The following is a 17,397-nucleotide window of genomic DNA, read 5'->3' as shown; positions in this document are numbered from 1 at the left end:
AGGAAAGTGGCATCTTTTCAGAGCTTTGTGGAGTGGTCTTGGATCTATGCATATCCTGAGGTTTCCTGATGGCTTTTTAACAATGACAAGACTGCTAATCCACTCTGTGCTTCAGTCTACTGGTGTGATGATCCCTCTTCGTTGAAGATCAGTCAGCTCTGCTTTAAGTGGTGACATCATCGCCCCAGGAACCCTTCTCTTTGGCAGTTTTACTGGAGTTACTGTGGGGTCTGCTTCTATCTTATACGCACCCTCCAGACATCCGTCTCCCTGGAACACATCAGCATAGTCTTTTCTGATATTATCCATGTTCCACTTTTCATCTTTTCCGGTCTCTTTGGTAACAATGCTATCCACAGCCATGATGTTTTCATACTGGACTTTCTCTAGATTCATGGCTTGTACTGCCCTGCTGCCCAGTAGCGGCACTGCGGACCCCTCATCTACAACCATGAATTCTAATCGGTACAGTTTCTTGTTTCTGGGATTTCTCAATTTAACTTTACATTTCCCCACTGGCTGCAGTGTACTTTTATTGTACATCACCAGCACCTGCTCAGTCTTTTCAATTTGTGTGGCTGGGTTTAACAGGTTGACAGGTATAATGTTACAGCTGGCTCCACAATCTAACTGAAACTTTATCTGTTCTTTCCCCAGAAGCATTGCAGCAAAGAGTTTTGAGGGCGGCTGCTGTTTATCCACTGTGTTCACTGTGTCTACTGTTACACACAAGATGTCCTCATAACTGTCATCATCTGACTCAGTTATAGTATGCACCGTTTTTCCTTTCTGCATATTTGTTCTGCACATTGTGGCAAAATGATTGTCATTTCCACATTTTTTGCACTTTTTCCCATATGCAGGACATTTCTGTTTATTTCTCTCATGCATTTTCCCACAAAACTTGCAGCTTACAGTGCTCTTACTTCTCTCTTTTCTCTCAGCCTGTTTTACAGCGTGCACTTCCTCTGTTACCCGTCCTTCAATCGTTCTTTTATTTTCCCGTGACAGATCTGATGCTCTGCAGATTTGCACACATTTTTGCAAAGTCAAATCTTGCTCCCTTAAAAGTCTCTCCCTCAAAACAGAGCTGGTTATGCCGCAAACAATTCTATCACGGATTAGAGAGTCTTTGATCTGGCCGAAATTGCACGTACTGGCGAAAGTCCGTCACATATTTGTCAATGTTTTCATCAGAGCCCTGATTTCTGACAAAAAAACGGTACCTTTCAACTGTCTCGTTCACTTTCGGATTGCAGTGTTCATCCAATGCACTTATTAATCCGCTTACTGTCCGATCCGGTGACGAGGTGGGGATCAGGGTCTCGCACAGCTCTCTTCCCATCTCTCCGATGAGATAACTGAAAACTTTTAGCTTCACGGCTTCGCCAGCGTCCGCCAATGTAAGATCCATATACAGCGTGAACTCTTCCTTCCACAATTTCCATGATTTCGCCAGATTAGTGGAGTCTAGGCAAAGGGCTTGTGGCGGTCACAGTCCCAAAGGATTCTCCATCCGCGCTGCACCTGATCTCTCCGCTCTCTCGACCATACTCAGCCGGTGTCTTCCGTTGTGTCTGCTATTCTATGTGCTTTTACTTTTCACAAAGCACCGCTGCCAACATGTTTCATTCTATCCTCTATCGTCAATAGAATGGACGGTTAACGCCAATATAGTTGCGTACACTTAACTTTATTGAACACAACAAACCCGGTCTGTACTGTCACATGTAAACAACATCTAACTACTGGTGTCACATCAGTTACAGTCCGTGCTACAACAACAACTATCCCAACACCTGATGACAATGAGCAAAATCATAGAAGAAAAGAGAAAAAAGAAAAACACAAGAACTATGACTGACTATAAAGAAGACATGAAATCTCTGAAGATCTCAGAAGAGGAGGATTAAACAACTCCTCAAACAGCATTACCAGTTTCACACATTACTAACCAGAATGACTTTATTTCTGTCAGATGTCTACAGACGCTCTTATTGAGGTTTAGATGTTGATGTTTTAATGAAAATAAATGGTGTCACCATTATGGTGATCAGTGTTTGTTTTAGTTGGGATCTTGACCCTTGACTTGAAAACATTATTTTTCTCTGGCTGCTGTAACTGCTTGATACGGATCGAACGGCAAGAGAAACTTGATGCTTGTTGTATATGATAAAGTTGTTATCATCATCTAGTGCCTTATTTGCTGATCTCCTGAGAGTCATTGATTATAGTAGCCTTGCGACTCTACAGTAGAAGATCTAGAAGTGTTTTCGTCAGACAAATTAAATGATTATCAAAATATTTGTACATAATTTTGTACTCCGGTTTAATAACACATCACACAATAAGCACTTCTAACTCCTACGAGTTTAACTCACACATAGACATCAAGAATCAGCCTATGAATCTCAACAATGGTGACATGCTGCAATGCATTCTGGGTGCATCACGCAAAACTCATCTATGGCTCCCAGAATGCATTGAGGCATGAAGCATGTCACCATTGTTGAGATTCATAGGCAGATTCTTGATGTCTGTGTGTGAGTTAATCTCGCAGGAGTTAGAAACGATTAGTGTAAAATCTGTTTCAAAACTAATTCAGCTTTTCTGATTAAAACACTGCTGGATCTCTTCTAGAATCACAATAAAAAAAGTTAATAGTATATTGCTCACACTCAGTCATTAAATCGATGACTTAAGTCACTACACAATGATCATATTCTTATCATCAGAGAGCATCTGAATGTGTGTACTCTTGCTTTTCTTGCCATAGCAAACTCAGTTACAGCAGCCAGAGAAACACTAATGTTAAAAAGTCATCAAACTGCCCAACTAAAGAAAACACTGATCACCATGATGGTCACATTAAAAACTAACAATTTTCACAACAAAATCAAACAAAACATTTGTTAATTCTCAATAAGAGACGTCTGACAGAAATAAAGTCAGTCTGGTTAGTAATGTGTGAAGCTGGTAATGCTGTTTGTGGAGTTGTTTAATCCTCCTCAGCTGAGATCTTCAGAGATTTAATGTCTTCTTTATAGTCAGTCATAGTTCTTGTGTTTTTCTTTTTTCTCTTTTCTTCAATGATTTTTCTCATTATCATCAGGTGTCATCACTAATGGTCAATCATCACTTAATTATCTCATTAACTTTAACACTGATTCAGTGTTACTTTAACACTATCTAGAGTGGGACCAAATACACTCTGAGCAGTGTTGATTTAACACTGGGGATTTTACTGTGTAGTTTTTATGTAAAGAGATATATAAAAATAAATAGAGCTCAACTCTTAAGTGGAAGGAACCTATTTTTTCCCCCTCACGTGCAACCTAGCGGATGAATCATTATTTGGGTTAGTAAAAATAACGAAATGATGGGTTTAAGAGAATAGATATGTAAAGATATATAGTATATTATCTACCTATTTACCTAATTCCGGTTCTTCAAAAGCTAACGGATTCAGTGTATTTTCGTTTTGTCATCTTAATTTGGTAATTATTTAAGTGAAAAATATTTAGTGTAGGCCTATATATTTTATTAATTTTATTTATATTTTATCTGATCTATAGATCTATAGGCTGTTTGCATCGTAAAATGAAATACATTTTGGCTGCTGTCTGTAGATTCCTTCATGCACAACTCATATTCTCTCGGATGTTTCAAATGCAAATGTTTTAACAGCGGCTGTTGTTTAGGGTCCTTGTCATCACGAGACAAATCGGCATTGCAAATTGAACGCGTATAGCTCAACTTGAATCGCCTTCTTTTGACTTAAAGTATACTGCCACGTTTTCTGTTCATGAGTTCCATTTTCACTTTCAACAGCGGCATCGTTCGACCAGCTGGGCGCGCATAGTGCAAGCCTAGGGTTCGGGTTCGGTGGAAATAAATTCAGAGGTTCGGCAGAAACCGAACCCAGTCAAAAAGCCCAATATTCGGCCGAATCCGAACCCGAACCCTGGATTCGGTGCATCCCTAATAATATATAATTTATATATAAATAAAATTTGACTTGCCTTGAAATAAACTCTTTTTGCTTTAAAGACATTTTTTTTGGTTAAAATGTTCTAAAGAAACTAAAATTAGTCACTCTTAGTTGTAAATTGAGAATGATTTATTCTTATGCAATTGTATGGCTTAAGTTTCATTCAGAGCTTATTAATTCTGAATATAACTTTGTTAATAAAATAAAAGTATTGGAAGAAATCTTCACAATCATTTTTTAAATGGCACTACTGCTAAACAGGTATTCTAACTATAAACAAAAAGCATAGTAACTCCAATTTTGGTTAAAATGTAAAGTTCATGAATTTGCACAGCAGGATCATTAGTTACCAAAAAAGTATGTTAAGAATCGTTTTGGGAATCGGATCATTGTTCTCAGAATCGGAATCGGATCGGATCATTAAGTGCCTTAACCACTGCAGCTCTGCTTGAAATGATTGGAGCTTTGTGACATGGTGCATTATCCTGCTGGAAGTAGCCATCAGAGGATGGAGACATGGTGGTCATAAAGGGATGGACATGGTCAGAAACAATGCTCAGGTAGGCCGTGGCATTTAAACAATGCCCAATTGGCACTAAGGAGCCTAAAGTGTGCCAAGAAAACATCCCCCACACCATTAAACCACCACCACCAGCCTGCACAGTGGTAACAAGGCATGATGGATCCATGTTCTCATTCTGTTTACGCCAAATTCTGACTCTACCATCTGAATGTCTCAACAGAAATCGATACTCATCAGACCAGGCAACATTTTTCCAGTCTTCAACTGTCCAATTTTGGTGAGCTCGTGCAAATTGTAGCCTCTTTTTCCTATTTGTAGTGGAGATGAGTGTTACCCGGTGGGGTCTTCTGCTGTTGTAGCCCATCTGCCTCAAGGTTGTGCGTGTTGTGGCTTCACAAATGTTTTGCTGCATACCTCGGTTGTAACGAGTGGTTATTTCAGTCAAAAATGCTCTTCAATCAGCTTGAATCAGTCGCCCATTCTCCTCTGACCACTAGCATCAACAAGGCATTTTCTCCCACAGGACTGCCGCATACTGGATGTTTTTCCCTTTTCACACCATTCTTTGTAAACCCTAGAAATGGTTGTGCGTGAAAATCCCAGTAACTGAGCAGATTGTGAAATACTCAGACCGGCCCGTCTGGCACCAACAACCATGCCACGCTCAAAATTGCTTAAATCACCTTTCTTTCCCATTCTGACATTCAGTTTGGAGTTCAGGAGATTGTCTTGACCAGGACCACTACTAAATGCATTGAAACAACTGCCATGTGATTGGTTGATTAGATAATTGCATTAATGAGAAATTGAACAGGTGTTCCTAATAATCCTTTAGGTGAGTGTAATATATGCAATATTCCACTACTGTGTTAAAATTTACAGTGTTTTCTGTAAAATGAGACCTTTTTTTAAATGTTTTTTATTTACTCAAATGTATGTGGGTAGGGCGCTCTTTCAGATATGGCTTATTCTCTAAAAAATTCTAAATATGCTGATTCCCACCCCTACTGTAAACGTGTGTTTTTCTGCTGTAAAGTTGGGCATTTTAACATGAGGCTCAAGGATATTCTAGGAACTTTGGGGTGGTACTCGGTGTGTTTCAGGAACCAGGGTCAGGGTAAATATTTCCCCCTCCAAACGGATATTTGGGGGATATTCCCCCCGTGCTCCCGGGGTAGTACTTTGTCAAAGTTCGGGAACTATCGGGGGTGGGACTTGGGCGCTGAACATGCTGATTGGTTGAACTCACACAGTATTTTATTTCAACCGGCATTTTTAAAAGTCTTTTGCGAGGTTCGTTCGTTCTGCGTTCAGTAAATATCAGTCTTGCTCTTTCTGTCCGATGGCGCGCATTCGTCTCAGCCACCTCACGGTCAATGTCCATAATATCTGATAATAACATACGTTGTCTTATTTTAAATCTAGCTTTACGAGCTTTCAGAATACGCTTTAGTATCAGTGCTCGTCTCTTTTCCGTCATTGTTAATGACCTCTTAATTAAAACAATACATAACTACCAAAAGCAGCGCTGCTTGCATCTCCTCGTTATTGTTGCAGACAGAATCGCGCAAAAATGATTACTGTCCATCTCTGACTGGGAGGAGCAGCCGCGCGCAGTCCTACATCACCGGACTTATTTGCCTAATCTTCCCGGTACTTTAGACTGCAGTGGAAACGCTGACAGTAGCAGATCTGGGGGGGAAAACGTTCCTGTAAAAAAAGTTCCTGGTACAAATTTTTCCGGGTCATTTCGGTGGAGACGCGGCTATAATGGTCTTAAAAAACAATATATCATCCAACAAAGTGGACTTTTCAAATGTTAATGTATGCGGAGAGATCATTTATACTTTTGAGGGAAATATAATTTTAGCTTATATTTGCACTCTTATTTGAAATGACAGTGTTAAACTACTACTAACTACCGATCAATTACTATCAAAGATAATACATTCAATACACATGAAGTCCATAAAAGTCTGCATATTTGTAAATAGCTTTCCCCAGTCAAATTGCCTCCATGGCATATCAAGTTCAATGGAAAAACATATACATCGTATCATAAACAATTCAGTCTAACAATAAACTGGTAGTATCTCACTCTTTGTGAATGTATCTATAATTGTGTGATCTGTATAAATACAGGGAAACACATACAAGGACCCTCTCACCTGGATTTGGTGGTTATTGCTTTGGTTTTGTGTTTGATCCTCCCATTTTGTTATTTTCCCCTTTAAAATATATTTATATCAGCTCTATCTTGGAACACAGATTTGTATCTCACATAAATCAACTGAAATCAAGTCCACACCTCAACGGTTATATAGGCTATATCAATTTATTTTTTTACGATTGATCTTCGGCTGAAAACATTTATGCATTTAGCAGGCACTTTTATCCAAAGCATCTTAGCGGAACATAAGTAGTTGTTTCAGCGAATACATTTCAACATGCATTTTATGCGATATCTGAATGTACCCATTGCTCCAGATACCCCAATTCACTGTTTTAGGACAGGCTGAGAAAAATTAATAATTCAAGATTAAATAGAATTTATTCAACAGATCTCATAAGCAAAAGTTATTTTGTTCATAAATGTTTTGAAGAATCTAAAATATGAGTGTCACTGCATTATTCCTAATATTTGTTCATGCAATTTAAGTTTTAATGTTGTTAAACGTAGAAAGGTTTTAAATCGTAACTTTCCTTTTCTTTGAAAAATGTAAAATTCTGAATCTTTCTATTCATTTCCAGGTTTACATTAGATTTTGTGTCTCAGATTTTTGCTGTAATAGACGTTGTATTCTTCTAGGTAGACGTGATCAGCTGATGTGAGCTTGACAACGTGACCAGCCAGAACTAATGCTATGCTTGATATATGTGATTTTTGTCAGTCACTTTCAACGTCCACCAATTTATCATCTGCAATCTGAACAATCTGATCAAATGCCTTTAGTATCAGAACATCAATGTCATCATCTGTGTCAATCTCCTCACTGTAGTTCTTCACTGGGAAGATGTTTAACACCGGCACACCAATTTTTTGACTGCACAAGTCCATCTGGACAGGAACACAGGTAGGACAGAAAATTAGATGTGGCTATTAGACATAAGCAGATCAACATAGGCAAATACTTGCAATATGTATATACAATGGAAATGTGTAAGTAATTGGATGATATCACACCTTCTCTCTGATCTTCTTGCTAGTGTAGATCTTCCTTAGATCCTTGTTGACCAGCGGACATAATTGATCCACTTTGGTCATGACAATCACTTGAGGAATCCCTGCAGAGGCAATGAAAGGTTCGATAACAAGATGTTTTCCTCCTTAACAAAATTGAGCATTTGTGACAGTTTGTTGTACATAACTAACCCACAAACATCGTCTGGGTCATATCAATAATTTGTCCACCTACGCATTGAAAAAACACCCAACCCATGCAGTTTATGCCCACTTCTCTCTCCACTCATGAATGAAAATCATAATCAAACATTCAGGGGTCAGTTTTACCCTTAGCACTGATTGCCTGGCGGATGCTCTTCAACTTGCCAATAAGTCGATCATCTGTGAATTCGACTGTATTTGCGTCAATGACGTAAACCAGGCAGAAAGCCTCATCGGAGAGGGAAGGGTCACTGGTGTAATCTTGATCCTGATCAGTGAGCGCCTGCTTTTCATTGAACTAAGAATGGAAATTCAACAAAATCAATGTTAAACCTAATGCACACATACAAACTTTATGTTAAAATGTTAGTGGTTTATTACTTTATAGCCGTCCTTCACATGGCCAAACACAGCTTTGATGATGTCATCTGTTTGCACCCCTTGGTTTATTACTTCATTACCGTCCTTCACATGCGCCTCAGCAGATTTTACCAATTGATCAGGTTCTAAGCCCATTATGTCCTTGATGACGAAGGGCAAAGATTTTTTCCCACTTCTGATGGTGTATCCTTTGAGCTACAAAGACAAAAAATATAGAAGAATATTTGAAGACAATTTCCAAGAAATCCTCATATGATTAGCTAAATCGCTCAATGCTCAAGAGTGGGTCAAATGACATGTCTGGGTCTTTTAGAAAACATTCAACTTCTGTATAGGTAACAAATACTTACGTTTTGTGTGAAACTACGACTGTTACCATCAGATGAATTGACTAGCGCTCTAGAAGTGATCCTTCCTTGAAAGGCACTATTGATGGAGTTAATAAAGCTGGACTTTCCTGCTCCAACTTGCCCAGCTACCAGGATCTTGATGTCCTTTACATCTGGATGACTCGGAGAGAAGTTTTCCAGCTTTTCTTTTAGAGCGTCTTTTTGTCTGTCAAATCAAAACACAATTTTACAGAACTTCACTTAAAGCAGATTTGTTATATGTGGCACAATGGAGCCTTATTTGGAATAGCATTAACCAACCCATTGTCAGTCCCAAGGCGTCAAATCTGAAGTGCTTCCGCTTCACAATGAAGACGCTAAAGGCCTAGACTTCACTATATCGACGTGCAGGTGCTCCATTAATTTCAGTTGTTTGCCCAATGCGTCAGATCAAGACGCATTTAATTTGTTGGATTTTTAAAAGCAGACATGAATTTATTAATAATTAAAGGCTACTTTTATATTTTGGAGCAACTAACCCCACTCCTAAACAATATAAAACACATAACAGACAAATAAAGTACAGTCACAGGTATTTATGGCCAAAAACTGTATTAAAGTATTAACTCATGCTGCATTTCAAGTCTTCTGAAGTCATACAATATCTTCATGTGAAGAACAGAGTTGATCTTAATGTTTTAATCACTGAAATGGTGATCCCACCTCTCCGTGAACACACACACAAGTGTGTATTTTTTAAGTGTGGCAATTTTTGAATGTGTGCATGATCTTCGGCGGATGGAGACGCTGATCGCTTTTGGGGATTTTCTTCGCACAAATCAATCGTTTGGCCTCAGAACACTTGGAATATGTGTACTTTTTGAATAAATTGTGCCTGCAGTCGGATCTGCTGTTATATCCTGTGTTTTATATCATCTTTAGGGATGGGTTTAGGGATGGGATAGTTTTTTCATTTAAAGTAAATGTTTAAGATTATATTTATGGTTGAATCCATTTTTTTTACATGGATACAATATAAATTGGCAGCGGGACATTAAACTGATTTATTAATTTGATCAGAGTATTTTTATTAGATTAAGCATGATTTGAACTGACTTCAGCCACAGCCTTATATTAAATCAACTGAAGATAAAAGAAGACATTACATTTCTGAAGAATTCAGCAGAGGAGATTAAACAACTCTACAAGCAGTATTACCAGCTTCACGCATTACTAACCAGACTGACAATATTTCTGTCATTTCTGTGAAACCATGATGGAGATGAGTGTTTGCTTTAGTTGGGCTCTTGACCCTTAAATCGTTAACATTAGTTTTTCTCTTGCTGCTTTTACTGTGTGTTTATAAAACACTCTTGTTATGGCAAGAGAAAATGTGTTCAGATGTTGTTTGTTATTTGTAGTGACCAGAATCACTGATCCCATTCAGAGTTTAATGCTCTGGTTATAGAAGTAATGTGTTATTCATTTTATAGTATTTATAATTATAGCCATGTGATTCTACGACAATCAGGACAGTTGGGATAATCAAACAATATGCTGATTAAAAAATTAAAATAGTGCAAATAAGGTTTTAATTGAAGCTTTACACAGACATCAAGAATCAGTGTATGAATCTCAACAATGGTGACAAAAAATTGTTTTGTTCCAACCTAAAATAATTAGTTTGATCAACCTTTACAAAGTGGTTGCATGGGTTTAAAATTTTCAGGTTAAACTAATTTAAATGATTTACTTTGAGTCAATGTCAAATATTTTGTGTGATTGATTACTTCAATTTTTTTAAGTTGATCCAAGGTTTTTATTTTTTCAGTGTAGTGTAAATAAAATTATGCTGGCTGATTAAATTGAGAATCACACTCCAACATGTCATAATGACAAAATCAAAACCCAATATGTCATTTCATCATGACGATAACATTGCGGGCGATACATACATGGTTTTCAACACATTTAAAAAATTGCTCTAAACGTTTAATCTTCTGCGAAAAGCCAAGAAGTTACATTTTTTATGAGCAGATTTATCAAATTAATCTCAAATGAGGAATATGAAGGGAAAAATGAGGAAGCCATTTCTATATAAGCATATTGATAATTTATTAGGCTAGTATGTGCGAGTATTACTGTTAAAAAATATAATTAAAATCAACATAAGGCATGGCTAACTGAATGAAGGGTATGATAGATCATATTGCCACCTAATCACTTTTCTGACCTTTTCAATGCCAACATTATTGATACGAACTTATGATGATAAAATGGATTCTTTTCTTATTTGTGTAATTTTCATCAAGTCAAATTTTGGTGCTAAAATGATTAATGATATAATATCATGTTACATCTTGAGTCCCCTATAAAATGCCTTGCTGTAGATACGGAAGACTTGAGCAGAATTACTTCAGATAAGACATACAAACAAAATAAAGTACTGGTCTGCATAGACAATTGTCACAATGGTTGCAGGAAGGCAGACACAGGCGCCGATAATAAATCCAAAATGACAGTTTTAATGGCACTTCTAGCAATCAGACAGCAACACACTAAAGCTTGAAACATACCTTGCAAGAACAAAGAAATTTGTTCGTGTTCTCGAGGTGGCAAGAACAAGAACAAAGTTCGTTCTGGCCAGGACATAACATACTTCACGAGAAAAGCAGGTACCGAACATCTCCGTTTCTCCGCATTAACCCTGCTCACTTTAAAACTCGGACCAATCACACAATAGTTCTCGGACACCCACAAGAAAAAGGTTCTGCTCAGACGATGTGTCGAGAATAAGCTGCGAGAACTCCCAAACCAGGGCTACGAGAACAAAATTACGTAATTTTGTTCTCGCAGCCCTGGGAGCAAGAACTTTTTTCTCTGTTCTTGCGGAGTATGTTGCGGCCTTAAGGCGGTGAACGGACAAGGAGTGACTAAAAAGAACTTGTATAGAAACACAAACAAGGTAAAGAGCAAACACAGCTGAACAGAATGAACTAATAATGAAGGTAACCATGCTAACAAAGAAGTGGTGGGAAACTGAACAAAAGGAGCACATGAACGAATCAGAATACAAACAAAGCTTATGTAGCTATAGTATAGCTTACCCCCGGTCAAATTTCCTCCATGGTTGATCCAGTTCTATGGAAAACATACAGGCTTGCAATTAGTTTAACAGCAGTTTGGTAGTATCTCTCTGAGAATTTGTGTATGTGTTCAAGAAATAATATGGAAGAAAGACCCTCTCACCTAGATTTGGTTCTGGTTGAGGCACTTCTCGTGGTTTTGGTTGAGGCACTTCTTGTGGCTTTGATTGTGACCCTGATGAAAAAAGACAAAATATGTCAGATCAGAATCATGTTATGATAATAAAGACCAGTACATGGAAGAGTTCTGCATCCACCCGCCATGCCAGAATCCAAGACTATAGGCCTATTTATCTTGAAATTATCCAACTATTATTTAACAAAGTTTGGTGTATATATAATAGTTTTGAAGCGATTTTATTTTTTGCAGTGATGCTTACAGACAGACATTCATTTCACTTTCTCTGTCTCTGTTAAACTTCTCCTGCATCCTATTCTTTGGCAATACAAAATGGCAGCACAGCTGAAAGGTTTGTTCCACTGTACACTGGTGATATTCCTTCAGTCTTATTATTTTAATATTGGCCCTTTACATTTGCCAACAACATTTTTTTTTATTAAAGGGCCATAAACATTTTCTGAGATTTTAACAGAGATATGAGTGTTGAGCATCATAGAAGTCAATGTTACCATCCATTCATTTTGATTGTTGGAGAAAACTAGTTCATTTTAAACATTTTATTTATTTCTCGTACTATAGTTCGGCGATGACTCATCGCTGTCTCATACTTCTTCATAATTATTCATGAGACTGCATGCCCTTATCCTATGAGAAGACGACTCGCTTAATTATTCACGAGTCTGCATGCCCTTATCCAATGAGAAGACGACTCGCTTAATTATTCATGACACTGCGTGTCCTTGTCCTATGAGAAGACGACTCGCTTAATTGTTCATGAGTCTGCATTCCCTTATCCTATGAGAAGACGACTCGCTTAATTATTCATGAGTCTGCCTGTCCTTATCATATGATAAGACGACTCGCTTAATTATTCACAGGTCTGCATGCCCTTATCCTATGAGAAGACGACTATCTTAATTATTCACAAGTCTGCATGCCCTTATCCTATGAGAAGACGACTATCTTAATTATTCACGAGTCTGCCTGTCCTTATCCTATGAGAAGACGACTCGCTTAATTATTCACAAGTCTGCGTGTCCTTATCCTATGAGAAGACGACTCGCTTAATTATTCACGAGTCTGCGTGTCCTTATCCAATGAGAAGACGACTCAATTCATTATTCATGAGACTGCCTGTCCTTATCCTATGAGAAGACGACTCGCTTAATTATTCATGAGACTGCCTGTCCTTATCCTATGAGAAGACGACTCGCTTAATTATTCACGAGTCTGCCTGTCCTTATCCTATGAGAAGACGACTCGCTTAATTGTTCATGAGTCTGCCTGTCCTTATCCTATGAGAAGACGACTCGCTTAATTATTCATGAGTCTGCCTGTCCTTATCCTATGAGAAGACGACTCGCTTAATTATTCACAAGTCTGCATGCCCTTATCCTATGAGAAGACGACTCGCTTAATTATTCATGAGTCTGCCTGTCCTTATCCTATGAGAAGACGACTCGCTTAATTATTCACAAGTCTGCGTGTCCTTATCCTATGAGAAGACGACTCGCTTAATTATTCACAAGTCTGCATGCCCTTATCCTATGAGAAGACGACTATCTTAATTATTCACGAGTCTGCCTGCCCTTATCCTATGAGAAGACGACTCGCTTAATTATTCACGAGTCTGCATGCCCTTATCCTATGAGAAGACGGCTCGCTTAATTATTCACGAGTCTGCGTGCCCTTATCCTATGAGAAGACGGCTCGCTTAATTATCCACGAGTCTGCCTGTCCTTATCCTATGAGAAGACGGCTCGCTTAATTATCCACGAGTCTGCCTGTCCTTATCCTATGAGAAGACGACTCGCTTAATTATTCACGAGTCTGCCTGTCCTTATCCTATGAGAAGACGACTCGCTTAATTATTCACGAGTCTGCGTGCCCTTATCCTATGAGAAGACGGCTCGCTTAATTATCCACGAGTCTGCCTGTCCTTATCCTATGAGAAGACGACTCGCTTAATTATTCACGAGTCTGCCTGTCCTTATCCTATGAGAAGACGACTCGCTTAATTATTCACGAGTCTGCGTGTCCTTATCCTATGAGAAGACGACTCGCTTAATTATTCACGAGTCTGCCTGTCCTTATCCTATGAGAAGACGACTCGCTTAATTATTCACGAGTCTGCCTGTCCTTATCCTATGAGAAGACGACTCGCTTAATTATTCACGAGTCTGCATGCCCTTATCCTATGAGAAGACGACTCGCTTGATTATTCACGAGTCTGCGTGCCCTTATCCTATGAGAAGACGGCTCGCTTAATTATCCACGAGTCTGCCTGTCCTTATCCTATGAGAAGACGACTCGCTTAATTATTCACGAGTCTGCCTGTCCTTATCCTATGAGAAGACGACTCGCTTACTTATTCATGAGTCTGCGTGCCCTTATCCTATGAGAAGACGACTCGCTTAATTATTCACGAGTCAGCATGTCCTTATCCTATGAGAAGACGACTCGCTTAATTATTCACGAGTCTGCGTGCCCTTATCCTATGAGAAGACGACTCGCTTAATTATTCACGAGTCTGCATGCCCTTATCCTATGAGAAGACGGCTCGCTTAATTATTCACGAGTCTGCGTGCCCTTATCCTATGAGAAGACGACTCGCTTAATTATTCACGAGTCTGCCTGTCCTTATCCTATGAGAAGACGACTCGCTTAATTATTCACGAGTCTGCCTGTCCTTATCCTATGAGAAGACGACTCGCTTAATTATTCACGAGTCTGCCTGTCCTTATCCTATGAGAAGACGACTCGCTTAATTATTCACGAGTCTGCCTGTCCTTATCCTATGAGAAGACGACTCGCTTAATTATTCACGAGTATGCCTGTCCTTATCCTATGAGAAGACGGCTCGCTTAATTATTCACGAGTCTGCCTGTCCTTATCCTATGAGAAGACGACTCGCTTAATTATTCACGAGTCTGCCTGTCCTTTTCCTATGAGAAGACGGCTCGCTTAATTATTCACGAGTCTGCCTGTCCTTATCCTATGAGAAGACGACTCGCTTAATTATTCACGAGTCTGCCTGTCCTTATCCTATGAGAAGACGACTCGCTTAATTATTCACGAGTCTGCATGCCCTTATCCTATGAGAAGACGACTCGCTTGATTATTCACGAGTCTGCATGCCCTTATCCTATGAGAAGACGACTCGCTTAATTATTCACGAGTCTGTGTGCCCTTATCCTATGAATAGATGCCTCACTTAAAAAAACCAAGCCTAGCTCACATGAGGAAAAAGTAACGCAAAAGTAATGTAGGATTCATTTTCCTTGGAACTAAGTAACGGAATTAGTAATTTTTTAAGGGAGTAACCAAGCGGCAACCTCCCCCAGTTTCTCTTGAAGCCAATACGGAAGTGACATACACTGTAATTCATGGACTGGCCACTAGAGACAGACACGAGAAGGAGCAGAATCTCATTGAGCTCATATTAAAATGCCCAACTTTACAGCAGAAGAACACATGTTTACAGTCTGGGACAAATTGTGGTTTTGGTCTATACGGCTAATTTAGCCCTTCATGACGACTGTGAGGGGGTGAATTTTTTTGTACGTTTTTTTTACAGTCTATGGGAGTAACGCAATATTGTAATGCATTACTTTTCAAAGTAATTTTCCCCAGCACCGGCTTTATGTGAGCGCCAAACTATAGATCAGTGGTGCACGCACTTTTGGTGTCTGCGTGAAACCTGCAGGAATGACTAAAGTGTGCAATACCGCAACCCTGCGCCGAAATTCAGGACATGTGAATGTACTCTATTGATTAATACTCTATTGATTTCTACTCTTTTGGACACTCTATTGATTTCCTCTAGATATTGTACAATGTCAATTACCAGCATCAATTTGCTCTGGAATTGCGCAGTCGAGAGCAAGAAGTAGAGGCGCGATTATCATAAGCCCGCCCACACTCTCACAGATGCAGAACAATTCAGTATGTTGGTGTGAAATAAACAGTTATAGAACTGTAGAAATTAAAGCTAAAGCTCCAACCTCCTCCCGAAAATCCCGAAAAAGTCTGTTAGTGCCTCAGTGACAACTTCACTCAGAGAAGCCGTCAATCACGACGTCACACCCCCCGTTTTTATAGCATCAAATAACTCTTTAAAAAAGATTAATTAAAAAACAAACACTTGAAATGAAATCATTGTGATAAAAACTGCCAAAAATGGCAGAAACCATCTTTAGGAAACAATTATTTGAAGTGTAATTGAATTGTTCAGTTTGTCTCGCGTCCATTCTAATCCATGGAGAGGTGGAGTTTATGAGCTGTACTGGGACCGGCCACCGGGGGGCGATCGAGGCGCGGAGGCTTCAGTTTCTGAGAGGAGCACTACAAGGCTTGATCTAGACAGAGTATTGCAGATCTTCGATTCTGTTATCCCATATAACTTCAGATTCCATTTTCTTGTGTAATTTTCCAGCACTGTTATTCTATCTTTAAGCTGAGCAACCACCTCCTCTTCTTTATTTGTCAACTTTCTCGATCCGTTTCTTCGCATTCTTTATTTCCTTAAAAGCGAAGTTGATTGCAGCTTTAGACCCTCTATTTTCACAGTTTTTTGTTTTTTCTGTGTTTTCAATGGCATGTGACCTCTTGTTGATCAGGGATTGCTCAGAATCTAATTTCAGTCACGCTCTCCCCCCCCCCCCCCCCCCCCCCCAGTGTCTCTATCCGCAGTCTTCCGTCAGAGCCTAAATGATGTAATGCAACCACAGCCCTGGTTTCTATTCACTGCAGTGCTATTCTTTATATCAGTAATTAACTGTACAAAAACATGCGTGTATATATGGTTATTTAGATAACTTTTTTGTGTAGTTTTCTGTATAAGGCTGTAGTGATTTGCCATTGATTTGTTTCAGAACCACACCCATAGCTAACCAGTATTGCACTGGGAGAAGTTAATCCTTCACCAAGTTACATGTTCTAACAAACACCCCGAAGTCATTACAGCATTCAGAAATATACTTTTAAATGCAGCCCTTTAATTATAAATATTGTAAGTTAAACGATGCAAAGTATGCAGTACTTACCTCCCATTTTGTGATCTCCCTTTCTTTTTTCCCCGTTTAAATTCAGCAAATAATACCACACTAAACTGCAGAGTTGTTTAAACTATACAGAGTAATATCAGAATTGCTATGTACTGTTCTGTCTTGTGTTTCTGAGGATGTGCAAGTGTCTTGTGATGGCAGCGCTCATCCGAGGCTATATTTATTCTTGCAAGTCTGACTTTCAGTTTCACTCTATAGGAACAAGGCACTTTTCTTGAAAATAGGCTCATTTTCCTGTAAATAGGCTCAAACTTCCTGTAAATGGTCTGAAAGTCCGAACCATACAGAAAATGCTTTCACACTAGAAACGAACCGAACCTTTGTTCAGTTTGATCCGGACCGAGACTACCTCTTTTCGTCGGAGCAAATTTCGTCTGTTTGGTCCGGACCGTGGTCCGGGGGAGGTTTCACACCTGCAATTTTGATTCGGACCAAACTGAAAAGTCCGAAAACCC

The 17,397-nt window shown here is 39.1% G+C and overlaps 1 protein-coding gene across 1 annotated transcript; it reads right to left on the bottom strand.

Moving 5' to 3' along the window:
• Nucleotides 1–6,825: 6,825 nt before the first annotated feature.
• LOC307123086 (interferon-induced protein 44-like) lies at nt 6,826–17,078 on the bottom strand. Its single transcript, XM_079811476.1, has 8 exons — nt 16,922–17,078; nt 11,859–11,930; nt 11,717–11,750; nt 8,631–8,835; nt 8,281–8,475; nt 8,026–8,197; nt 7,699–7,799; nt 6,826–7,572 (listed from the first exon to the last, which is right to left on the bottom strand). The coding sequence occupies exons 1-8, from the start codon at nt 16,926–16,928 to the stop codon at nt 7,402–7,404; spliced, it is 957 nt and encodes a 318-aa protein (XP_079667602.1). The 5' UTR covers nt 16,929–17,078; the 3' UTR covers nt 6,826–7,401.
• Between the last annotated feature and the right edge of the window lie 319 nt (nt 17,079–17,397).

Source organism: Gobio gobio (genome assembly GCF_949357685.1).
Source record: "Gobio gobio genome assembly, chromosome: 3".
Lineage (NCBI taxonomy): Eukaryota > Metazoa > Chordata > Actinopteri > Cypriniformes > Gobionidae > Gobio > Gobio gobio.
The sequence above is the reverse complement of the archived record's forward strand: the minus strand, read 5'-3'. Positions and strand labels throughout refer to the sequence as shown.